The sequence below is a fragment of the Lepidochelys kempii genome, chromosome 7 (genome assembly GCF_965140265.1).
Source record: "Lepidochelys kempii isolate rLepKem1 chromosome 7, rLepKem1.hap2, whole genome shotgun sequence".
In the NCBI taxonomy this organism is placed as follows: domain Eukaryota; kingdom Metazoa; phylum Chordata; order Testudines; family Cheloniidae; genus Lepidochelys; species Lepidochelys kempii.
In genome coordinates, this window is record NC_133262.1 from 107,665,143 (window position 1) to 107,691,901 (window position 26,759).

General features: G+C 40.0%; 1 protein-coding gene across 5 annotated transcripts in view; it reads left to right on the forward strand.

Annotated features, from left to right (window-relative positions):
- Nucleotides 1-26,759, forward strand: part of FGFR2 (fibroblast growth factor receptor 2) — a 179,700-nt gene that overhangs the window by 133,764 nt on the left and 19,177 nt on the right. For 3 of the 5 annotated variants that reach the window (XM_073354182.1, XM_073354181.1, XM_073354185.1), the window contains 3 exons: nucleotides 11,184-11,374; nucleotides 13,851-13,995; nucleotides 16,321-16,517. In XM_073354182.1, coding sequence (XP_073210283.1) covers nucleotides 11,184-11,374; nucleotides 13,851-13,995; nucleotides 16,321-16,517 — 533 coding nt within the window. Of the gene's footprint in view, nucleotides 1-11,183; nucleotides 11,375-12,237; nucleotides 12,377-13,850; nucleotides 13,996-16,320; nucleotides 16,518-26,759 lie in introns of all 5 variants that reach the window. The other 2 variants (XM_073354184.1, XM_073354186.1) reach the window with 1 other exon arrangement.

Below are 26,759 nucleotides of genomic sequence, written 5' to 3' on the forward strand. Positions count from 1 at the left end.
GTGTGCCCTTTACTCCAGATGTGGCTGCATTTCATAGGTGTTGAGGATTTTAAGTCATTAGACCATCATTGGATTGCTACCATTCCCAAGGTGCTTTCGTAGCAGTTGTTGCATTTTAAGCATGAAAGTACAGTTAAAGCTAGTTTACTTACACTTTAAAAGCCCTATTAAAAACCATACTTCGTGAAGAATTTTGGGATATTTTAGGAGGAAAAAGGCTCTATCAATAAAAATTGATTATTTTTTTTCAGATTGCTCTTTGACAGGGGTGGCTAACCTGTGGCTCCGAAGCCGCATGCGGCTCTTCAGAGGTTAATATGTGGCTCCTTGCATAGGCACTGACTCCAGGGCTGGAGCTACAGATGCTAACTTTCCAATGTGCTGGGGGGTGCTCACTGCTCAACCCCCTGCTCTGCCCCAGACCCTGCCCCCACTCCATCCCTTTTCCCAATGACCCTGCCCCTCCCCCCTGAGCCCGTCATGCCCTCACTCCTCCCCACTTCCCACCAGAGCTTCCTGCGCATGAGAAACAGCTGATTGCCGCAGGTGGGAGGTGCTTACTGGTGGGGCTTCTAGCGGGCTGGAGGGCGGGAGCTGATGGGGGGTCCTGACGTATTGCTGTGGCTCTTTGGCAAGGTACATTGGTAAATTCTGGCTCCTTCTCAGGCTCAGGCTGACCACCCCTGCCCTTTGAAATATTTCATCCATTCAGGTCTACTAAAGAACAACATTGATAGTGTTAGAAGTAGAGCTGAATGGAAAACTCATCATGACGACCTACTTTTATCTTTTTCTTTTTGCAAAAAAAATCTTTTTTGCTTCTTTTGGCAAGCAGATTGCGAAGTTCTCAGATGTATTAGTTGTTGGAAATTATTTCTCACCTTCACAAATTATTCTGTCATAACAATAGCTCATGAACAAATAGTCTCTATTTAAATTTTAAAATTCACACTGTTGGTTAGTGCTGTGATCTAGCTGATATTGTTTCTCTTCTCTGGTTGGATGAGACACATTAGTAACCAACACAACTTGTATTTCAAGTGGTGGTTTCAAGTATAAATTTGTTTTTGGTGACTATTTGAGCATTTGATCTTAACTTTTCTTTGAGTGGGTATTTGTGCTAATACCGGTACTAGGGTTTGAATATTTGCAGAATGCTCCCATGTCCGCAGTCAGCATTCACTTTCAAATTCAGACAGACAGCTTTTTTCCCGCTCTTCACTCAGCTCTAGTGAGATGGCATTTCCATCAAATACACTTGGCCAGGAGGTTGGAGATGATGCTTCTGAACCTGAAGAGAGGAACGTGTAAATCTGTCAATTAATGAGCACTTCTAGCATGAGGAATATAGTTTTTTGTTTGTTTGTTTTTAGTAAACCCATAAATAACTGATCGACGTTCAGATGACTGAAAATAGCTCTGCTGTTTCTCCATGCATCTGGTTACATGTGAAAGTTATGCTGTCCTTCCCATTCGAATGCTTATGTTAAAAGTCAGACAAACCTAGGTACAGAAGGGAGATTAATAGCTGAAGAAAATGACATGAGAGACATTGCTTTGTCTTTGACACATCTATAGTATGTTTGTGCCCAGGCGTGGCCAGCTTAAATGTTTTCTATTAAAGTTGCTTCACCTTTATTTGTTGAAGCAGTGGAGTTAAGTTAATGGTGATGAACAAATATACGGTTGCAGTTGGCCCATCTAGAAGCTGCTGTGCCCTCCCTGATAAGCCACTAGGAACCAGGGACATTTAACACTTTTCTGGAGTTGTACGACATCTTTTCAGATCCAATCCAATATTTAGAACAGACTCCAGATCAGGGACGGGCAAACTTTTTGGACTGAGGGCTGCATTGGGTTTCTGAAATTGTATGAATGGCCGGTTCGGGGAGGCTGTGCCACCCCAAACAGCCAGGCATAGCCCATCCCCTGCCCTCTATCAGACCCCCCCATTTCTTGATCCCTGACAGCCCCCCCGGGACTCCTCCCCATCCAACCCCCACAGTTCCCTGATGGCCCCCCAGGGACCCCTACCCCATCCACCCCTGCTCTCGATCCCCTGACTGCCCCCGGACTCCCCGCCTCTAACTGCCCCCGCCGCTCCATACAACCCCCCTCCTCTTCCTGACTGCCCCCCACGGGACCCCTGCCCCATCCAACCACCCCTTCTCCCTGACTGCCCCCGGACCTCTTGCCCCTAACTTCCCCCCACAACCCCATTCAACCCCTCCTCTCCTTCCTGACTGCCCCCCCGGGACCCTTGCCCCCATTCAACCCCAGTGTTCCCTGCCCTCTGACCCCTGTCCACGCCCCTGACCACCCCCTCTATCCAACTCTCCCTGGCCCCTTAGAGCACTGCTTGGAGCACCGGTGGCTGGTGGCATGGGTGCACCAGGAGAAGCCGTTGCGCCCTGCAGCACAGAGCACCAGGTCAGGCCAGGCTCTGCAGCCCTGCTGCCCAGAGCATTGTGCTGCATGGTGGCGTGGTTGTGTGAGAGGGGGGACAGTAGGGGAGGGGCCGGGGGACAGCTTCAGGGGCCGGGCAGGACGGTCCCACAGGCTGGATGTGGCCTGCGGGCTATAGTTTGCCCACCTCTGCTCTAGATTCCATACTGCAGTACATTAAGAAGAGGGAGAATTGGGGAAATGTAAAAGAACTCAAACGGGTTTCAATGGTATTTCCTGTCTACTTTGAAGGCAGACACTTTTCAGGGAAGGGAGAGTGTGGAGATAGAAAATATGTGGTGGAGCCACACTAATAATAATGAATACTTCACATTTTATAGCATCTAACTAACTAATTAAATCTCACAATACCTGTGGGAGTTAGGAAAACACTGTTATCATTTTACTGATGAGGAAATGGAGTCACAGAAAGGTTGTGATTTGCCAGAGTCCTACAGCAAACCTTTGGCAGAACCAGATATAGAGCCCAGCCCTGTGCTTTCTCCACAAGACACTCCCTTCATCACCACCATCATTGCCATTATTAAGTGGTTGCGTGCTGACTGGGTGCTCACTGCAACACAGAACACACAGTTCCTTCCCCCAAGAAGCTTAATGAAACATCTGGAAATGGCCTGGACAGTGACATTTTCCCCACTTTCCAGCCTTGTCCGTGAGAAGTTACATGCCGCTTTTCACATTCTCTTGAAGTTTTAGAAGAAGCAAATCAGAAGTAATTTCAGTGGAAAGCTTTTCATTGTTCTGCTTCTCATGTTTTTTCACACCAAAATGAGGCATTTCTCCTTTGCTCAGATGTGCCTAACACTGTTGCTTATACATGTAGTGTTTCAGGGATACCACAAGTGAACTCCTAGGCTTAGTAGGGCAGACATTCGTCTTTTTTCAGCTAAGACACTTTTTCACTCTGGCAAGACTGATGAAATGCATACTGTGGCAGACTAACAATAGGGTGTTGCACTAAGGATAGTCTAGTATTAAGTATTACCTTGTGTTGACAACTTAGCATTTTAAAACAAGAACGTTCATGTTGCATGCTTCAGTTCTTGAGTATGTCTTGACTTGTCTTTTTTTTTTTTAAACCCTCTCATGCAGTCATGATTTTAAAGAACAGATTTTATTTAATTTTGATATGACTTTTATCAGGCCCTGATCCAAAGCCTGTTGAAATCAGTGAGAATCTTTCCACTGACTTCACTCAGCCCTTATAAAAGCGGCCTTTTTCCTTGTAGTGTCATGTTCCACTTTATTTTGCTACAGCTGTCTTATCCCCACCCTGCAAGGAGCTAGTGAAGTTTTAGTCCTTAATCCTGAAAAAGTTTATGCACATGGTTAATTTTATGCACCTGAGCGGGCCTGAGCGGGTCAATGAGAGTACGCAGGTGCATACAGCTCAGCACATGCATAAGGGTTTGCACAAGTGAGGCCTTAGTGTTAATTCCCCTTCATGCCCTTACATGTCAGTACTCCCACCTGGAATAAATCTTGAGAGTTGTAAGCACTGACCAGAGTCTTATGTTTAGAAAAAATAATGCTTCACTGCCTGCTTAAAAAAACCCAGCAAGGTGCTAAAAGGTCCATGGTAGCTGTTGCTATTTACATTGAGCCACCACAGGTACATTGTTCTGTGCTTGATCTAAGAGAAAATATAAACAGACAGGGTGACATCAGTGGAAGTTTTGTCCATGGAGGGAGTGCTGAAGAGGGATCAGTATTTCAAGTCTGAGGCGAAAAGTAAAAGGAAGAGCAAAAGAGTTGAACACGTGAGTCATTTCTGTGAAGGGTTGAAAGGTATTGTAATTTTCTAACCTGACCTCGATGTGATTACTTTCAAACCAGGAAGGCAGTTTTCAGACGGCACAAAGAAGCACAGTGATAAATACTTTACTGAAGGCAGTTTCCGTAATGACACTATATATTTTAAAACTATAATTGTTTAAAAATCACAGATAGCCCCAGTGAAGCCATTCAAGCTTTTCTTAAAGTTGTGAGCCTCATAACCTTACCTAAGAACTCTTATTCAATAATCAACTTTAGGGAAACAATATTGCCCCTGACCTTCCAGCGTGGTACTCCAGTCTTATGCCAGTGGACAGTTAGGCCCCGTAATTAACAATGTCAAAGTATGTGAAACAGCAGCAGAAAGAAATAATCCAGTCTTACAAAACTGGAGCCACTAAACTTTCGCTAGGTCAGAGGAACAAAGAAGATGGTGAAGAAAAAGTAGGATGAAGACTTTAGTCCCTGTCAGTACCTACATGGGCAGACCTCTGTGCCTGCATGGAGCCCTACTGACTTCCTTAGGGCTTCTCAAAGCACTGGGGTCCACCCACACGGAAACAGTTATGGGACTGGGGTCTTAGGTGTTACCTCTTTAAGGAGTCTTGAGCTGATCGGAATATTGTATACAGAGAAAAGAGAAGAATATGATCAAAAGATAGAAGACCCTTGTTTCCCTAAAAACTTAGCAGAACAATCATTACATAATAAAAAATCTTCTAACAAGTCCATACTTATTTTAACTCATAAGAAACCTGTTGCTGAACAGTAAAGCTATTTGAATAATTAGTAAAAATTTATTGAGGAACAATTATTTTATCAAAGATGCCACCATTGGTAACAAATTATATGACCAGCTCTGATGAACAAAATTGGTCCAAACTGCAAAATCCATAGTCCATTCTGCTTATGAGTTACCTGTTAGTAAACAGCTCTATGGCTGTGATAGTCTTTCCAGTGTTGGAAAGGAATATTTTCTCTGGTTTACCATGTGGCTATCTCCAGTTTAAATTACAGAGTGAATGATTATTTTATATACAAAAATAGAGCATCGCCGTTCAGCAGAGCTTCTGAATTGGGTATGAACAGAATGCAATGCTTTGTGAAACAAGAGGAATCAAACTGACACACAGCTGGTCAAAGCTACTCAATCCCTGGCTCAGTATATATATATAATATATGACATTAATTAGTAGAGGTACTTGCCTATACCTGCTTAGTTGTTGCTAGTCTCCTGAAGCAGCAGCCATCCCTCAGCTTTACTTCTGAACATCACTGAGCAAGTGCAATGGAATTAATAGTGTTTTCCTTCTAGCATTTCAATGACGCAGGCCCCCATAAACCATTGCTTAGTTCTGGAGTAAGGAAATTTAGGCATGGGTTGCCACCATATGAGCATACACTGAGGTGGGAAATCTCTATGGACGCTCTGGAGTTTCCCCTAATCATCTTGCCAGTTTGATCCCTCCTGTGTCACTCTACCTAGGAATGTACAGCCTGAGATCCCGCAGATCAACTTGAGTGCAGCTGGGGACACAGGGCCAGCTGAACTCTCCACTCTGGCTGAAGCTCCCATGGCCATAGCTTTCCTCAGAATCTTGAAAGAAGATTCTCCAGTGCAGAGAAGGCTCCAGCAACAATTAATGCAGCCTGAGGCTTAATTAATTTTTGGACAGATTTACCATTGGTAGCTGAGGTGTTTGGTGATGGACAATGGACGTCTCCCTTGGCCTTTCTTTTTTCATCCCTTTCCTTCACACTGGTCCCTGGGGCCCTCTACAGCATCCAGAGTGATGGGCATAGAGGTGTGGAAATTGGGATGAAGATAGCACACTTCACGTGCACCAACCAGCAAATTTGTCCCTGATGGATCCCCAATCTTCCTCCTGGCCTTTAGAAACTTTTCTGAAAATTCACCAGACTGAGTCAATTGTAGTCATATATCTTAGGGACTCTTTAAATGAAGCTTTCTAATGTCAGCTTTGAGTGCAGAAGGTAGGCAACTAGCTTCGGAAAATGAACTGTTAATCAGAATTAATATTATAAACTATAGCAATAGAGAATTAAAATGATCAGAGGAAACAAGTGTCCACATGACAAAAACCCCATCTAAGTTGGCAATAAATAGCATGTTTGTTACAAGGTTGGAAAATGAAAGAAGACTAATGAATGCAAGACCAAACATGAGTTTAGGGAGATCCTTGAAAAGGCAGTGAACTAATGCTCTTCTGCAACTTGTAATTAGCAAGACACATTTAACGGGTGACTGATCTTACTGAAAATAAAGGTGCTTACATAATAGTGCTGATAATGGCGGGAGCCTTGAGTGTCACTCACTCTTGCAGAATCATCTCAATAGCTGCTGCTGAGAAGCTGCAGAGGCACTCTCTTGATTGCATGTCCAGGAAAGGAAGAGGGTCCAGCACAGTCATCTGAAGGGGCAGATCCTGTATCTGTTTCTCTGTGGAGAGAAGAATTCCCGCGTCCTTTCTTCCCCACCCTGTTCGCCTAGAGCCTCAGGTTCTGCAGAGTCTGTGAGGTCTCATTTCTCAACTAACTGTCTTCTAAAGTGATGCTCTGCAGGAAACTCCATGAGGTCAATCTCATGGACTTTTCTGAACTTCCTGGCTCCCTTCTGCAGATTTTTCTGCTGGAGGAAGGCAATCTGGCCTGATGCTTTAATGTTAATAGTTTCAATAATGCATCCATTAAAATATGACCATTTCTTATAAATTGGTGGGGATTTTTCTTTGTTTGCAAATTGTTTACAATCTCCATTTCAGATGTCGATTCTGTTATTCCCTTCTATTTAGGCAATCCAAAAATTGGGCAAACAAATCCTGAACATATTTATATATTGGTATGTAATTTAGATATCTTAAATTTGAAATAAGGCATTACCTACACTGATGATCATTGTGGCTCTGCCTCTTGTAAAGGAAGTGATTGAACTCTAGTGAATGATTGACTCTTTAGATATTGACCAGAAACCTACTTCTCTGGAAGGGGAATAGGCTGTTCTTTTGTTGTTGTTTTTAACTCTGAGTTACTTATCTCCACATTTCCTTGAGTTACTGACAATGAGCCATGCTTTCTGTTTGTAAAATATTACAGTGGTTGACTTCAAGAGGAATTAGAAGGAAAGTAAAATTTAACATGCTCTTGCTCAAATTTATATTTTTATAGCATTGGACTTTGCTAGTTCCAGCTCATTTTAGAGAAAAATATATTTTATTATTTCAAAGCCATGTAATGTGAGTTACTAAAAAAAAGTTAAGAAAGCAGAATTGATCTTTGAAATACCTCGTAGACCTGAATTTTGTTCAGTAATTAAATATCTGAGGGTTTGAGTTAATGTGTTGGAACAAAACAAATGCCTAGTAACTTTTATGGTGTTAGAAATACAGTGTTCAGTATGCCTGAAAACACTTGGACATCTTTCTACTCTCTAGGGCTTCCCCCCATGTTATAGCCGATGATGTTGACCTGTTTTTGGGCAAACATATTATGTTAGCACTGGAAATGGAAAGCAATAAAATTTAAATGGTCAATTAGCAAAGATTTATTTCCCAAAGGCCTGATTCACCTTTCTATCACACTGGTGTAAAAAGAGGAAGTATACTGAAATCAATGGAATGACAGCAGTCTAAAGCTAGTATAACTGAGAGGACGGTTGGGACCAAGTTGTTTTTATCAAAATATTTAGTATTTTGAGTGAAATTATCAAAAATGTATATATCCTCCGTAATTTAGTTTATCTACAATGCTTAGCTACAATTGTTAGATGATACAAAATAAATCTACGTTCTTAAGTATCCATAAGACAAGCTCTTTATTTCAGAATTAGTTTCTGTTAACTTTGAGGGATATTTTTAAGAGAGAACTTTCAACTCTTTTGTCTATCTTTATTGAGCAGATTTCATAGCCTCATGATATTAGAGCAGCCAACTGTCAACAAGGGGATAGCTGCATACTAATGTAAGGCTTAGGTTTTAAATGTACATATTGACCTGGAATTCATATACAAGATCTGAGATAGCATATAAAGATCCACAGTCTCTTTGATTAGTTTTTGCACATTGCATAGAAACAGCATATGAAATGTTAGCACTCTAATGGAGACCAAAAATATCTTACACAGAAATATAGTCAGCAACATGGTCACAGTTTTTCAATTTTACTAATTTTTCCATAGTTTTTTCTTTTCCCTGTGTTAATAAATACTCTGTTTCACGTCAAGTAATTATCTAATGCCCTGATCTTGCACCTTATTTAATGAACACAGACTCCAGGATTTATACAGAGCCCCAGTGACTTCATATGATGTAGCCTGACTTCAGCAAGGCTCCAGGCATAGTGTGAAACAAGTGGCAGGATCAGGGATTAAGAGTAAACTGCGAAAGGTCTGAATCATAGAGATCAGTTCTAAATCTGTGCAGTCTGCCTGTCCAGTGGAAGCAAATGAACAGGAGTTGAACAAATACTGATCAGCAGTTTATATCCCAGTGTGCAAACTTTAATTTGCTTCTAATGCATTTAACTGAAATGCATTTCAGGACATAGCAAGAGGAAATTTCACAAGTCCTTACCCCTGTTTGACCTGACTCTTTTAGGAATTTAGGAGCAGGAGTATAAACATTGCTTTTACTTCTTTACTTGGCCTTTTTTTTTTTTTTTTTTTTTTGAGGGGAGGGGGGTTGACAGTCATCAATAAAAAATTAAATTGTTGATGGCTATTGAGATAAACCAAACGTGTTTTGTGTGTTGATGCTGGCATAGTAGGAACTTTTCCAAGATGTTTCAGGCCTCATTCTCTGGTTTGTTTAAGGGCAGAGAGTAAGGTCACAAAGGAAATCAAACCCTGATGTGGAGAAATGAAACATGAGGCCTACTGACTTTTAAAAAACATTTTAAATAACATTCTCTAAGGTTTCATTTTATACTGAAGGCAGCTGTAATAAGTTTTGGAAGATGGTGTAAGGTTTCTATTAAAGGGAGATCATGCTTGCTGTTTGTGTACCTAGAAGAAGGAGCAGGGGAACGTGGAATTAGACCCTATTTAGTATAAGGTGAGAAACTTTATAAATTCTCTCCTGGACTATAAAATAGTAATTTATACATTCTACTGCAATTTACAAATTAAATAGTAAGCTGTTCCTAGGCCTTAGAAAATAACACAGATAGCCATGGAATAATTTAATAACTGCAACACAAATGCACTTTTTCCAAGAGTAAAACAAGACTGCTGCTTTGTAATACACTGCCAGTGTTGCGTCAGTGAATAAATTCCCAGTAGATGCTTGCAACATGCCAAATATATTGGACTGTATGAAAGATTCCATTGTTCAGTGGGCATCATTATTTGCTATTACACTCACAATGTTTGCTTGTGAAACAATTTATTGGAAACTAGTATGTTTAAGAAAGAACACTTGATTTGAAATTCAGTTGATTTGGCTTATTACATTTAAGCTCTTATAATACATTGCCTCTATAAATATTTAAGTCCATTATCCTTTTCTTATCTTTTAAATAAAATGTTTTGAAGGGGGTATGGATGGCTCAGGAGATTTGGCAATGTGACTTTCACTTCTAATTCATGGGTTCACATTTGATCTAGGTCAGTATTAACTGTAAATATTTACCACCCAACCGCTATTTAGTGACTTACATGAAGTGAGTTGCTGGTCTTAGTCTCATTTCTAATAGGTATCCAGGTTACAAGAAATGTCCCTCACAATTGGAACCCCTGTTCATCTCAGGAGAAAGGACAAGGGGTGGATGGGTATGGAGAGTGTACTAAATTCACTTCTAGACTGCTCAAAGTTGAGGAAGTTGAATGATGTATTGGTCCTGTCAATTATGATGTATGGATAATTAGGAGATTTCAATGTGCAGGGCTGTTGTTAAGACAAGGCTGTCGTTAAAACAACTTTAATTGACACCATAGTGAGGTGGAATGGTTTTAAGCTTTGCTAGAGTTCCTTGTCCACCCAGTGTAGCCAATGGAAGCTTTGGGAGGCTGATCCTGTCACAGAAGTCAATGAGAACTTTACCATTGACTCCAGTGGGTGCAAGATCAGGCTTTGTGCACAAAAAGAATGCAGAAGCAGGCTCCAAGAGTGAAATCCTGTCTTTGCGGCACTCAATGGCAAAACACCTACTGATGTCAGTGGAACCAGGATTTCATCCCAAATCTTTACATATTTTGACAACAACTTTCTGCTAGTGACAGTAGCATATTGCTGACTCCTCTTGTAGGTTCACAGACTGTAGAAGTAATAGTTAACTGACAGTAATAACCCATGGTGCTACTGAAGATAATTCCATATTCCCCTAAGCTATACTTAGAATAGGAAGCAACTTTGGTTTTTCTGATGCTGTAGTTGATACAAGTTGACTTTTGTTCCCTGTGTTTCAAAAGCCTACTTAATTTTTGTTCATCTTGTACCAAGAGTTTGATGCCTATGAAGCTTTTTTATTATGCCTGTAATAACTTCATTCATTTTAGAGCAATAATTATTTAATTTTATAAAGTGATGAAACTTTGTGTTTTTCTGGTTTTATATTAAGTAGAATAAATAAAAACTCAAAAGCATTTGTTATGCTGAACTGTAAAGTTAAATGTATTTTCCTTATTCGGTGGTGGCCCAACCTTGAAAAAAATGAAAAGTTTGTCATGTGGCTTCTCTTCCCCCCCCCCCCCCCCCCGCGCCTTCTAAATGGGTATTCTTTGAACTACAAGTGTAGTACTCAAGTGATCTCCTTTGAAGTGTAGTTTTTGTTATACATTTTGGCTGCAGTGTTATTTCAGAGGAGTCAGCCAACAGGCTTATAGGGCTTTTTGGCTTGAGTTCATAACAGTGTTCTTGGCAGCACTGCTTATTTATTTATGCATCTTTATTTTTTCTCTCTCTCACTCCCACTCCCCATCCCCACAGAACGATCACCACACAGGCCTATTCTCCAAGCTGGCCTTCCAGCAAATGCCTCCGCAGTGGTCGGGGGTGACGTGGAGTTTGTCTGTAAAGTGTACAGTGATGCTCAGCCTCATATTCAGTGGATAAAACATATAGAGAAGAATGGCAGTAAATACGGGCCAGATGGATTACCGTATCTTCAAGTTCTAAAGGTGAGGCTTTTCAGCACATTAAGCAGCTCTTTGGAGAATGGACTATATGTTGTGTGAACCCAAGAGTTTTGAGATCAGTTCTTCTGTTTTCAAACTGATTAGCTTAACAAAAAGAACATATCTTACAAATGTAATGGTATGTTGAAATTTGCTAGTCTAAATGCTATTTGCGCTAGCTTAAGGAAAGTCTGTTGTTCTTCCATGGTTTCTTAAATCCATCTCTAAAATAATTTATGCATGTTTTATTCAAAGAAGTGAAAAGCCACTAAAAGAACATCAATGCTATTTATTTGTAGAGAGCATCCAAAGCAAACCAAAGAGAATCTACTCTGTCTCTCACATTTCTTGAGCCTCTTCATTTCAAAGGCCCTTAGTAATGATGAGATCTGCTGCCAATGACTGTTGGCAGTGCTGGGTTCTCTGGATGTGGAGCCTGCAGAGATGTCAATTTTTCACCAACTTGATGGGGCATATGAATGGCACAAGGTTATTCTTCTTGGCAGGCATTCTAAGGAAGTTCGTTTAAGGAAATTCTCTGTTATGAAGTTTTCCAAACTGGTTGGCGATGCCAAGAATCCAACCAGTTGGCATCCAGGCTGGTCAACTATATGCCATGTTATTCCATTGAACTAGTATACCAGCTCTGGTGCTCTTCCTCTCCCCCCCCCCCCCCTTCTGTTAACAACTCCTCTTAGTTACTTCTAATTAAAAAACCCAAACAACAAAAACAATGCTTTGACACTGGTGTTTACACTAAATGGAAGGTATGTTCTCATGCAGTGTTGGTGGTGGGACCATAAACAGAGTAATGTCCATATTGGGCAGCAGTTACATTGTTCTCCTATGTTATTGGTCTGTTCTAGCATTCGGGGATAAATAGTTCCAATGCTGAAGTGCTGACGCTGTACAATGTGACAGAGGCGGACGCTGGAGAATATATTTGTAAGGTCTCCAATTATATAGGGGAGGCCAACCAGTCTGCCTGGCTCACTGTTACAAAAGGTAACAATGTTTTTTAAAGAAAGCTGGATGTGTGGAAGCTGAAAAAAAAATGGTGCTTTGGGAGACTGCAGGCAGCTTGTAGGATAACTCTTTGGCCTTGGTATATTTATAATCCTCCTTTGGTGATGCAACTGGTATTACGCCAGCAGCCATGGAAAAATTCTCACAATAGTCTCTGTCTGTGCTCTGTGTTTTCTGAAGTTGATCTGTCTTAACCAATTTTATTCTCTCTTGTATTTGATGTCTGTCTCTGTGTTTAGGTTTGTTGTTAATTCCGTATATTTCATCATAAAAAATACAGAGTGGTATTATATAATATTAAGGTCTAATTTTTGCTGCAGCAAATATATAAAATTTACATACGTACATCTCAAGACATAAGTTATCACAATATTTAGTCATTTGTGACCTTCTACATTACATGCACATAAATTGCATGTGATTGATTTTTCCCCATTTACTTTAATTTAGTTTCTATTTTTGTTTTAAAATTGTGTTCTCTATATGTCTGACCTACTTCCTCCTAAGAGTCAGTGCAGTGCTTTGCCCCATTGAACAGTTTGTAGGATCCAAGGGCTAAAAGTCTCTCTGAGTTAATTCTGTTGGTCAAAGTTTGGATAATCGATTATACAACAGATGACTTGTGACGTGATCAGTGTTGTCAACAAGAAACTTTCAAATATCATGGTTCAGGCATCAAAAATCATGAGATTTGTTTATGTGTGCTGAGATTTTTATATATCTACTGGGGTTCTATTTTGTTTGCCTCCTGATTTTATTAACCTTTAGGGCTTTCTAGCTTTTCTCCACAATCCTGGGCTAGTAACATAACCTGAGGGGAAAAGAAGAAGCTGAGATTCTTACATAATAGAATGATTCTAGGAGATGGGGTTTTAAGAAAAGCACATCATGAGACTAGATAATTGAAAATGGTGAGACTTGGCAGCACTATGTAACATGCCATATTTAAATACAGTGCCATGGATAAAGATTTCTTAGGGCCATATTCTGCTCAAGATAGCAAACAAGTTGTTTGTGTAGCTGAGGCTAGAATTTGCCTCTTAGGTTTCATCTCTTCAGTGTATATTTTTGTATGGCATGATTCTTTCTGGTAGCTGAGTGGTACCAGATACTGTCCTACTTTGTTTTCTCTCTGTTTTTCTTTCAATCTACTTTTATTCTTAAAAAAAGAAGAAAGAAAATGAAGTGTTGTGGGTTAATTTTTCCATGTCATTTGATTGCATGCATGTTTAGGTGGTGAGTTTAGGTCTGGTGAAGGGTGTTGATTGCTCTCTGAGGTGAGCTGGGACCTGTTGGTAAACGCCTTTTGGATGAGGGATTTGTGGATGGGGAAGGAACTTTGGATCTGCACACCACTGACTTCACAAAGTGCAAAGCCCTGTGGTTCCATAGCCCTGTCCACAAGAATTCCCACAATGTCTAGCTTTTCTATTGCTTCCCTTTTTTTTTCTAGGCCGCCGGTGTTAACACCACGGACAAAGAGATTGAGGTTCTCTATATACGGAATGTAACTTTTGAGGATGCTGGGGAGTATACATGCTTGGCGGGTAATTCTATTGGGATATCCTTTCACACTGCATGGTTGACAGTTCTGCCAGGTATACACTGCTCTCTTTCAGTGGTTTTTCCTCTTTTATTTTCTTTGTTGATTGCTGCAGAATTAGCACAGCTTCTGTCTCGGAAATGGGGCTTTTATTATCCTCAAAATTCTTAATTATTATTATTTTTAAAGAAAGTCACCTTGATAAGTCTGTGAATGTCTTACAGAACTGCACTTAGTCTGCAGCTATAAAAAATGTAAAGGACAAATTGAACTACTATCAGGCTTAATTTAAACATCTTTACGTTCGTCAAACATTCATCAGAAATTTGAAGGAAATATATTTTCTTAGCGCTTAATGAGATACTGAGAATCAACACACGGATCATCACAAACTTTTCCCATAAGAGGAAATTCAAAATTACCTTGGTAATTTTGAAACTAATTTGGCCATTATAAAGTATGTTTCATCAAAATCTCTAAGCCATTTAATATGATTGGGTTCACTTTTACCTATAACCTAAGTCTCTTGTGAGAATCATTGGGTCTAATTTTAAAGCCAGCAGAATGTATACAGAAGCAGTGTATGATATACCTTGGGAATCGGTTCTGTGCATCTTTCAACATTGCATGTTTTAAGAGAATGAATAGTTAATTTGCCTTTACTGCAAAGCATGTCCTAGAATGCGGGGATTGATGTTTTTTCTTAGGAGAAACAAACATCAATGTGCTTTATTGCCTGACAATTTTTAGCTGTCCGAAAATGTAACCTTTTAGTTTACTTTTATGCTAGTCAAACTTTCTTATGTATAACTGTTAGCTATAATGTAACTGCCTTGATGTTACCTTTGAGATAACTTAGGTCATCTGAGGTGTGCTGGGCCATTATGTACTTGAGCATTAATTAATTCTTAATCCTAAGAAAAAGATGCAGTTACCTGCATGTGTGTCTTGCATAATTGTGTAGTTATGGTTTGTGCGACACAAGTGAAATGTTCTTAATATCTACTGGCCATTATGTCTTTATTTTTAAAATGCACTGGACAAAACAGTTCCATTATATCTCACTCGCCTCTTGCCCAGTGAGCTGACATCTGCATGGTTCATTCATCACTAAGCAGTCAGACAATGCTTATGCTGAGCTTGCTTCTGCTAGCAGTGTTTGCATTTTACAAGTGACTGTTTAGCATCTTTTAACCAATTTGCTTGAATGAAATATGACGTTAACTGAAGACGAGGTACAAGAAAATGAAAACTTGGATGTGCACTGCTTGCAGAGTGACCCCTGATTGCTGTGGAATGCTGCCTTTTTGGAGGCATATTCCAGATAAAGGCTAGGTAAACATGAATTTAGAGTATTCACATATGTAACCGTCTTGAGGATAACTTCAAAATGGTTTCAATAAGAATAGCAGCTACTTACAAAAAGACACACACACACCCCGCCCCTCCCCAAATAAGGACTAATCTTATTGACCTGTTACCACTAATGAGGTTAAAAAAAAAAAGTATGAAAACTATTATGTAGGTCTGACTGAAGGAGAATCATTAAAGTGTATTGAAAGCAATTCAGTCATCATGTTTGTTTATTTATTCTTTTTTAGTCTGAGGCTGGACTCTTCAAAAGAGCCTAAGGGAATTAGGCACCCAACTAAAATAGAAATTAAGTAGGAGTTGGGCAGCTAATTCCCTTCAACTCATTTAACAGCCTGAGTTAAGAAGCAAACTTCTTATAAGGGGCTCATGGATCCTGAATTCCTTGTGCACTTATTTCCCAGCGGAAATCTTGGATACGCAAGCAACACAGGCTCATGCCCAAAGTACGTTCTGTTTAGGAGTTTATAAGCATTTCTTTTAGCCCAGCTAAATGAATAAGTGTTTGTCTGTAAATGTGTGTTCAGCCGGTTAGCAAAGTTAAATACAATGGTTTTGTGAATTATTTTGACTTAAATCTGTCATTTGTTGCTATCAAAAAATTGGCTTAACTATTTATTCATCTGGAGTGAATTATGTGCCCATTTTCTCCTCCTCAAGAGCCTGGCTTAAAAGTCAGAACTGGAAAACAAACCTAGGTGTAGTTTTAATTTTTAGAACTGAATTCACAGTGAAGCAAAATGAGTTATCCCAACAACTATATATATATGTAGACACACACACACACAGTTCAAAATTGTCTTGAACCAGCTGGAGAAGGAGACCAGTGTACTGGTTATGAGATGTTCTAAACAAATTCTTTGGAGATCAACAGTATTCTGTATTTCATGAAGTCACTGCATGAAGTCCCCATGTAATTTAATGTTGTTCCAGTTACTGTACTGATACATGTTTTTGGTGTGTGCTAACTCTGTGGCATGATTATTCCTCCTCCAAACTTCCAACCTAGCTCCTGATGAAAAAAAAGAGTATCAGACATCCCCAGACTACCTGGAGATAGCCATTTACTGCATAGGGGTCTTCTTAATTGCCTGTATGGTGCTGACAGTCATCCTGTGTCGCATGAAGAATACTACCAAGAAGCCGGACTTCAGCAGCCAGCCTGCCGTGCACAAGCTGACTAAGCGCATTCCTCTGCGTAGACAGGTAACAGAAAGTAGATAAAGAGTTTAAAAAACTTTTTTCCCAACCCCCACCTCCCCCCCAAAAAAGAGAGCAAGAGCGCCATGAAATTGATTTGTAAGATCAGAGTTCTGATGTAGATTCAAATCAGTTGTACACAAAATTGCCATAGAAGAGTTGGTTTCAGTGCCTAAAACCCTAGGAAGCCAGAATATGGAGAGCCTCATCCTAAATGTAGAGTATATGCCCAAAGGGGAGAAGAAAGCAGGGTGGGTGGTAGGGGAAGGAAAATTAAAAATGAAGCATGTTCTATATTAGCAATCCACAGGGGAAAATGCACTTGATGCAATTATGGCCTGATCCAATGCTCGTTGAAGTCAGTGGAAAATTTTCAGCTGGCTTCAGAAATGGGCATCACAAGCGATCCTCATTTAATTTTATTTATAATTTTGTTTCTAAGGTACCTATCATCATAGTAAGTGGGTACCAGAGAGAAAGAGGAAATTTTTAGGAAGCATTTCCGGAGACTGAGCAGGAAGGAATTTCAGTACATCATAACGCTAACCAAACACATAGAAACAGCTTCAGAAATACACAAGAGCATAATCAAATAGTAGGGGAGAGATTAAACAAATTCCCAAAGGCAATTTGATTAAGCTGCAGATGCATTTGGAACCTGGCCATAGGGAAAAACTAATACCAAATTTGAAGTATACATCACAATAAAAAGTCACGTGAAACATTCACTGAATCTATTAAAGCATACTTTGACTCATCATTGGCAGTAAAAGTCTCTGGAGAGGGCAATACCAGGAACTACAAACCAGTTGAGCAAGTGATAGGCTTTTTGGCTTTGTCAGAGGCCCATCACTTGCCAAACCAGCAAGATTCCCACATACTATCCTCTTTTAAAAGACTTGTTTCTTTTGAGGTTGTAGTGTAATATGTTTTGATTTTCTTGCTATAAGTCTTCAGAAGAAATGGGCCTAAGCCACAAAAATTCACTCCCAGATTTCCAATGCCTTAGGATTCAGAGGTGTCTGGATTTGGGGGTTTGCTTCGTTATAAAAAATATAATTTGCCATCAGCAAAATTTAGATTCAGATTCTGCTTTCTAATGTTCAACGGTGTTTGGATCTGGCCCATCTGTGAAATTAGTAATTTGTACAAAATTCCCATTGTTTTTGCAGCCTGTTCAGAATATTATGTAATTTGTAATAATGTGTGTTCCTCAGAAAGTTTGGTTTCTCAGTGTGGATAAGAGCAGATAGAAGTTTAGATTCTTATTGTGGGAATGAGTCTTAATTTAATAAGCTGTGCTTTTTTTTGTTTTGTTTTGTTTTTGCTGGATTTCTAGTTCTTCTGGGTTAGAAACACTGTGAGAGGAACCTTTATTGCAATATTTTAGTCCTATCTTGAATACAGCAAGTGCAGAGGTTCATAGAATTTGAATAGGGAGGAAAAATGCGCAAACTCTTTCAAACCTTAAATATGTTTGGTTTCCTCTTATGGTCAAAGATTTGTGTCAGTTCTTATTTTATTTGAATCTCTTTGCTCATCATAATCATTGTAATTCTGTTTCTAAACTTGCTTGCATTTGCATTTGATTGCGAATGAGGAGAGAGAAAGTTTGGTGTGACCCCCTCTCCCCCCCAAAGCACTGCCAGTTAAGCCTGTGGAACTTGATTGATTGATCAGAAATAGCCACAACATGTCTCTCTTCACCAGATAGATAGATATTAAAAATTCTATGCCAATTGTTCTTCACAAAGAGGGCCTTTTAAATGTAGCCCCCTTATCCAGAGAAGGAGATGTGTATCAGCTCCTACGATAAAAGACATTTATTGGACTGTGGCCTGAATGACAAGAATTGTACTAAAATGTTGTTGACAGAGAAAATGCCATAGGAATCCTCTGCGTGCCTTCACTGTCACCAGCCAGGCTTAAGGCTCATTGTAAACTCACCTTTTTCTGATGGAAAATACTTTTGGACTGGTGGTTTGTTAGGTGTCCTTTTGGTATGTGTGTGACGTCCTGTGCCAATAATTGCCCTCAGTTTAATCATTTGTCATCAGTAGTGAATTCTTCATGTGTTATACATTCTCTGCTGATGGGTCAAATTCCCAAGGGGCTGATTTGAGCATGAAACTGGCAAAGATGAGGAATTTGTTTGACTGTGAATGGCATCTTCTCTAGGTAGGAAGAGGTTTACTGCTGCGTACCGTATGGCTCGGGTTGGGAGTCTTATAACTATTATTTAGTGAATATCCACTATATTTTATCCTTCTACACATGTAAGATTTTTTCCTACCAAAATTCAGTTATTTCCACATTCCAGAGAAGCTCTGGGGTCACAATGAAGTTAATCAGAAAAAAATATTTTCCCCACCCTTTGCCCTGACCTCACTGTGTCCTGTTACCTTCTTTTTGAACAGGAACTGCCTATGAGCCCAGTGCTGTTACTTAGTTACAGAAAATCGGACCTACACTGGTGTGTGTCTATGGCATTCTGTGTGGGAGTAACTATTCACAGGGTTGGGAGGTGAACTGCTTATGGGATTGGGTATTATGACACCAGTCAGAGAAGAGATCTCAAATAGTCACTTCATGGGGCAGAGGAACCAAAGTGAAAAGTTGAACATCAGTAAGAACTTTCACTTGTTTTGTAGAACAATTTTATGCCTTTAATAAAATAGATGACACTACTTTAGTGTTCCGGATGGTAGGGTCCCATAGCTCGTGACTTGCCAGGGTTACAAACATACTATGGATAAGCAGGAACGCTCTCATGCCTAGAAATTTTCCAAGTATTGATCACAGTAATGGATCAGAAGGAAATATTTTCAATCCGTTCTCCTTTGTGTGTTGTGAGAAGGGAAGGCATTTTACAGAGAGACATATTTGAAATACATGTAAATTAATTTGATGAGCCTATCAGCTGGTCTAGAAGTAGGCTGTTGAGTCTAAAACTATGGAGATATAGCAAATGTATTTGTAATGATAAAAAGGATAAATAGGTTAATTGATCTGTGGGAAGACTGAGTTCACCAAATGGAATAACATCATTCAGAACGATGGTATTTGATAGGATTAAAAATGAAGAGAGAGAAAGAAATAGTTAAGATTTAGGAAGTTAAGATTAAGCATAATGGAGGATAGCTGGGGAGTAGAGAAGATCAAACATAGTACCTGTCTTTGAAAAGGGTAACAAAGAAAACCTAGAGAATTATAGACCAGTCAGCCTAACTGCAATACCTGGAAAGTCACTAGAACAAGCACTTCATAGGACAGGATTAGAATTCAAAATGAACTTGACAAATTGCGGAATTTGGTCTGAAATCAACAAGATGAAATTCAATAAAGAAAAGTGCAAAGTACTGCATTTAGGGAGTAAAGATCAAAGGCATGACTACAAAATGGGGAATAACTAGCTAGGTGGTGGTACTGCTGAAAAGGATCTGGGAGTTATAGTGGATCGCAAAGTGAATATGAGTCAGCAATGTGATGGAATTGCAAAAAAGGTGAATATCATTCTGGGGTATATTAACAGGAGTGTCATATGTAAGACATGGAGGTATTTGTCCCATTCTGCTTGACACTGGTGAAGCCTCAGCAGGAGTACTGTGTCCAATTTGGGGCACTACCCTTTAGGAAAGATCAGGATAAATTGAAGAGAGTCCAGAGGCAAGCAATCAAAATGATAAAAGGTTTAGAAAACCTCACCTATGAGGAAAGGTTAAAAAAACTGGGCATGTTTAGACCTGAGAAAAGAAGACTCTGGGGGGACCTCACAAAAATTTTCAAATATGTGAAAGGCTGTTATAAAGAGGGTGGTGATCAATTCTTCTCCATGTCCACTGAAGGTAGTACAAGAAGTAATGGGCTTAATCTGCAGCAGGGAAGGTTTAGGTTAGATATTAAGAAAAAACTTTCTAACACTAAGGTTAGTTAAGATCTGGAATAGGCTTCCAAGGGAGGTTGTGGAATCCCCACATCCCTGGAGGTTTTTAAGACCAGGTTGGACAAATATCTGTCAGAGATGGTGAAGGTTGACTTGGTCCTGTCTCAGCACAGGGGCCTGTGCTTGACCCCTCAAGGTCTCTTCCAGCTCTACATTTCTATGATTCTATAATATTTCATGTAGTATTGATCTAGTATTGGATATGGCCCAAAATGCTTGTCTTACTATATCATCAATCATCATCATCATCACTCCCATAACCACATTGGTCATTGGGGCACCATCATTGATGAGCAATCAACCAATTGTCTCCACCCCTGACGATTGTGTGTCAGTGCTTGAGTCTCCGCAAAGTCCATTCCTGTCCATCTCTTCTTCTGTCTACCTCTTCTTCTCTTCCCCTGTATTGTCCCTTGAAGGATGATCTTGGATAGGCCAGATGATCTTGTTACATGGCCATACCACTTCAGCTTGTGCTTCTTCGTGGTCATTCGGAGGTCTTCATATGACCCAGCGCATTGGGTGATGATGATGCGGACCTCTTCATTAGTGATGTGGTCAAAGTAGGAAATGCCCAGGATTTTACGGAAGTATCTCATCTCTACTACCTATATTTTCTGTTCAAGTTCTGCCATAAGGGTCCATGTCTCACATGCATACAGAAAAATGGAGATGACTAATGCGAGCAGCAGTTTCAGTTTGGATTCCAGGGGGATGTTCTTATTCCTCCAAATTGGCTTTATCTTTACCACTGCTGCTGCTGTTTGCGCAGTTCTTGCCCGAATTTCAGTCTTGGATCCTTCATCAGTGATGATTGCCCCCAAATAGTTGAACAGTTTCACTGTCTCCAGCTCTTGTCCACCGAGAGTGATGTGTGAGCTGATCCCATCATGTTTATTTGTCATCATCTTGGTTTTCTCTGCACTGATTTCCATGCCATATTTTGCACAGGTTTCATCAAATCATTTTACCAGGTTGGCAAGTTCATCTTCGCTGCCTGCCAGGCCATCAATGTCATCAGCTAACTGAAGATTTGAGATTGTTCACCCGCCAATGCTGACTGTGCATATGTGATCTTCTAGGGCTTCAGTCATTATACACTCCAAGTAGATGTTGAACAATGTGAGTGAAAGAAGGCAGCTTTGCTGGACTCCCAACAGTGGTGCGAAACCACTCTCCTGTTGTGCCATTGGTGAGAACTGCACTGGCTGGCCTTGGCATACAATGGTAAGAATAAGCTTACAACCAACATTGTAATCTTTATGGTTGCCCAGAGAGCTTTGTGCCATACTCTGTCAAACACCTTCTTGAAGTCAACAAAGATGTGGTAGATGTCCTGCTGGTATTTTAAGAACTTCTCACATAGAACACAAAGGTTGAAAATCTGTTCTGTGGTACTTCTTCCAGCACGAAAGCTAGCCTGTTCTTCAGCTATGATATTCTCCACTTGTGGCTTCCACCTGTTCAATATGACTTTCAGCATCGTTTTGCTGGGATGGCTAATTAAGCTTATGGTCTGGTAATTTTGACACAATTGCAGGTTGCCTTTCTTTGGCAGAGTGATGATTAGTGACTGTGTCCACATGGAGGGCCACTCATCGGTCTGCCAGATCTTGTTGCAGATCTTGTACATCTATTACTATTCCTCCTCTGAATTTCATCAATTCAGCTGGGAAGTTGTCAATACGTGTAGCCTCTCCGTTCTTGAGTGATTTCACAGCTCCGATATGGACCATTAGGTATGTGCCATGTTGATCGTCTGGATGCTTTATGTGCTCCTAATGTGTTTTCAAAAACCAGATTGTTATAGCTGACATTACAGAAAGGGCCACAATAATCTCACCAATCTGCCTGTGCGTCAGTACCCACATTAGCATTCCAATCTCCTTGTACAATCAGGATATCTTTCTTGTGTACCTTATCGATGATGTCTTGGAGCTGATTGTAAAAATCTTCAATTTGCTCATCATCATAGTCTGTTGTAGGGGCGTAGACTTGTACTACTGTGATATTAAATGGTACTGCCTATAGACGGATGGAAATAAGCCTGCTGGACAGTTGGTGGCATCCTACTACTGAATTCTTGATATCTTTATGCACAAGAAATGCTACCCAGTTGACATGTTTGTCCTCTCCACTGTAATAGAGTACATGGCCTTCTTCCGTTAGTGCCTCTCCAAAGTTCCCCTATCTGACCTTAGATATTCCTAGGAGGTGCCAGGTATATTGTTCCAGTTCATACATGAGTTCTTTCAATCTCCCTATTTGTCTCAATATCCTTACATTCCATGTGGCTACGATGATGTTATCTCTTCCATGGGTCCTTTTTGTTGGTCATTATTAACCCAGGCTGCGATCAAGCCAGTATGGACATTGTTGACTTGCTCATCATATGGTGTGTCTTGGGCAAATTTCTAACCTGGCGGAGCGCATCCCTCTCCACACAGCCCCCTTTTAGTAGCCTCTTACAACATGCAGGAGGAGCAGTGGGTCTATTCTGGCCCCAGACTTTATCTTAAAAGTATATATTATTTTGGTTTCTTTCTTTTATATCATTGGCTCTCTGCAATTAAAGTTGCCTTGCCTAGTAGTGCTGTTCAGGTTCTTCTTTCTTACTTCATTGAGCAGAAACTCTTTCTGAAAGTTGTATGACCGTTCAGTTTTTGTAAATGGCTTGAATGCTTATAACTATAGTAAGTCTCCTCACTTAATGAATTTGCTTTGTATTTTCTTAGGTACAGTCATTCAGATGGGACGTGTTATCAGGATTTCTGTCAATAGCTGATTACATTGCTCACTTACTAACTATGCATGTGACTTCAGATTAGCTTTTAGACTGAAGCCTTCAAAGAGACAGAAAATAGACATTCACTGCTAAACCCTGTATTTTCACAGTCTGTATTGCAGAACTGACAGATCTAGGCTTTAGATCTGCATAAATCATAAATGCAGGAAAACATGCCTTCATAATCAACTACTCAAAATTACATGCTCTTCCACAGCTAATTTTGTCACATTAAACTTGAATTACCATCCAAGATTTATTTATATTTTGGTACCACATACAGTATATAAATTATTTATTTTTTTCTGAACTGGTTAAATTCAGTGCATTCAACCCAAGGACAATTACTTCATTATAAAGACTCACTGAGGTAGATGCATAAGGGTAGAGTGAGTGGGAGACTCCTTGCTTCCCATTTTAAGCTTGTTTGGGCGGGCTAGCCACAGAGTCTAGGGAGTTAAGGGACTGTACAAGTTTGGTAGTGAAGTTGGTTCTAGAATGATCCTGCAAAGAGGAGAGATGGAATAAGAGCAGGGTCTATAACTGCAATTCCCTGTGTAGCATTCAGTGAACTTGCTTAAGAAGGAGTGAGGAGAATGTGTACCACACTAGCCCGTTTAAAGGCTGGCGCAGAGGATCTGTTGCATCATGCATGCTCCAGAAGGAATTGTGACTGAGTCAGCCAAAATTCTGCCTAGGGTTTTCACTACAGTGTGGTTTCTCTCCATCTCCTTAACACTGGGCTTTGCCTCAAAGGCACAGTCTAGCCTTTATATTTACACCATAAGTCTCTCAGATCATTACACAATTGAAACCAAAACCTGCTGTCCCACACTGCTGAAATGAATTCTCCATTCTGAACTTTGGGGCATATCTTAGCAAAGCAGCAAGCTCTGGGATGAGGTTGCCCATGTCCCCAGAAGCATGGGGCAGCAGTGATCTACTTAAAAAGGGATATATAATATGCAAGAAAATGTGAGTTTCCTACATACGACTCCTGAAAAATATTCAAGTAGGTTAAAACTGCTGTAATATGTCATTGAGTTTCACTTAGGTGGAATGTTCTTCACTGTTATATAGTGTGGTCCGATACTGGGTAAACAAAAACCCTTGATGTAGATTTCAAAGGCTTATTTTTGCTAGTACAGAAGGGGGAAAAGGCCATTTTTAAATAGTTGTCTAATCTCAGAGGGCCTTCTCTGACCAAGGGCCAACTCAGTCTGCCTTCCTCTTTTCTCAAGCAGGACTTTTATAGCCCTTCAGCTTCCATAACTTCTTGCGTTGTTCCAATTAATCAATCAAAATTATGTTACCTGTGAGCATGGTCTATTCCTTTCCTTATGACTAATACTGGGGGATCCTTCTGGTTGTCGTTCGTCCGTCATACCAGGCTAATGCGCTTTTATTTCATACAGCAGTTAGTCAATTACATAGTTATTGTATGAAGTAAACAGGTTCAGTTATATTGAAATGGAAATTGGCAAAAAATTCCAGCTGTTTTTCTTTAACATTTTTGCAATTTTCTGTGTTCAAAATATACTTACAGGTTTACATTTTCTTCCAAATTTAAATGTAAACCTGTTTTTAACCTGTAAAACTGCTGACTACAATCCTCTTTTAAGTTAAGAGCAAGCAAATGATCAAAGATGAAGAGACAGTTATTTGTACTAATGACATCCTATCAATGAAATAAAGTTCTGAAAAACCATTTCAGAACATTCTTTGATGTGCATGAGATATAAACTAAGTAACACACCATTTTTTCATACCTTCATGGTTCAGTGTCCATTGAAAACAGCAGTGGCTATGATGATGAAGTAAAATATCTGTCAGATCACTATAATCTTTACTCAGAGTTCTGCAAATTGGTGTTTTTAATGTGAACTGTTTTCTATTGTTAAGTTGCTACTAAATGTGAATATGATCATCACCTATGAATAATTCTACCTGCCAAGCATCAAAAGAGTAACTCTTGCTGCATTTACCAAAACTTAAATGATGCCCAAGCAAATTTGGATGGAATATTCCAAATTCCATCTTTGCTTTTAAACTACTTCTCTCAGGAACTTCTTGCCACCATGAGTTCTACCTATTTGTGGTTGTGGAAAATTCCTGGACATGTGTCTGATTTTGTGAAGTATGCTGTTCACTTACATGTCATTTCATTGCTTTGTATCACTTAAGAGCTTCTCAGCTAACACAGAAGGACAGACAGGCATTTGTAAATAATATAGGGTATGGACATAAAGGGTGAAATTCTGACACCATTAAAATCAATGAGAGTTTTGCCATAGACTTCAGTGGGGCAAGGATCTCACCCAAGGCATCTACTCCTTGTTGTGGAAGTATTAAAAAAAAAAAATTTATGTTGCACTGATAGAGTGCTAGACTCTTGACAGACAAGTATAAAGACAGAATACCTGCCCCAAAGATCTTTCAGTCTAAAATAAACAACGTATAAACAAAGTAAGGGGAACAAAGAGCAGTGTGACTGCATGATGAAGTAGGACTAGCGTCTTGTGAGTTTCACAATTTCTTTCAATTTATGTTTGGTGTTTATCACTAGTTAGCTTGATGACCTGGCATTTTGGTCATGACCGGGGATTGAACTGGAGACTTCTAGAGCTAAAAGTATCAGCCTCTACAACTTGAGCTAAAGGTCTAATTTTCCGATCTGGGAGTTGTATACAGAATTGTATCCTCTGTGAATCAAGCACATTAGCACTTCTGCTGAAAGGACTAGGATTTATAGGCCCTAGGAAGAAGTGTGCTTTAAAGAAGGAAAGGCATAGAGGATGATAGATTGGATCAGGGGGGAATTTTCAGTCATGGAAGGAGGTCTGGAAGCCAGAATGAAGGAAATTAAAGGGCTAGGTGAGGGACGAATGAAAGGAGATGAGAACAGAGAGGCAGGCAGGAGCTAGATTGTGCAGATTATTGAAGGTGAGCACAAGGAGTTTGCATTTGATGTGGAAAACCGTGGGAAGCCTGTAAAAGTGATTTGAAGAGGGACTGAAGAGGGATGTCGTCAGAGTGGCAGGCAAGGTAGATGCCTTGAGAGAGAACATTTTGGGCAGATTGAAGAAGCCTGAGCTGAGAGTATGGAAAGCACAACAGGGAGGGATGAAGTGGAAAATAATAATTGCCTGGGCCAGGGTCTTGGCAGTGGAGATGTAGAGACATGGGTGGATTCTGGAGATATATGGAAACACTGACAGAATCTAGTGATAGCATCAGTGTGAGAGAAGAAGGAAAGAGGGAAATTAAGGATAACACTGAAGTTGTGAGCCTGAAGGACATATGGGATAGTGGAGTTGCCATTTTGCTCATATTGCTCTGTATATTTCTGGTTGTGCTATCAGTTCATTTTATGAAGTATATTTTTTAAAAGGCACTTGTGAAGGGAAATAGATAAGTAAAAGTAGAACTCAAATTCTAATCTTGGGTCTTCTACTGACTTGCTCTGTAGCTCTGGGCAAGTCCTTTAACCTCACTGTGCTTGTTTCTGTCTGCAAAATGG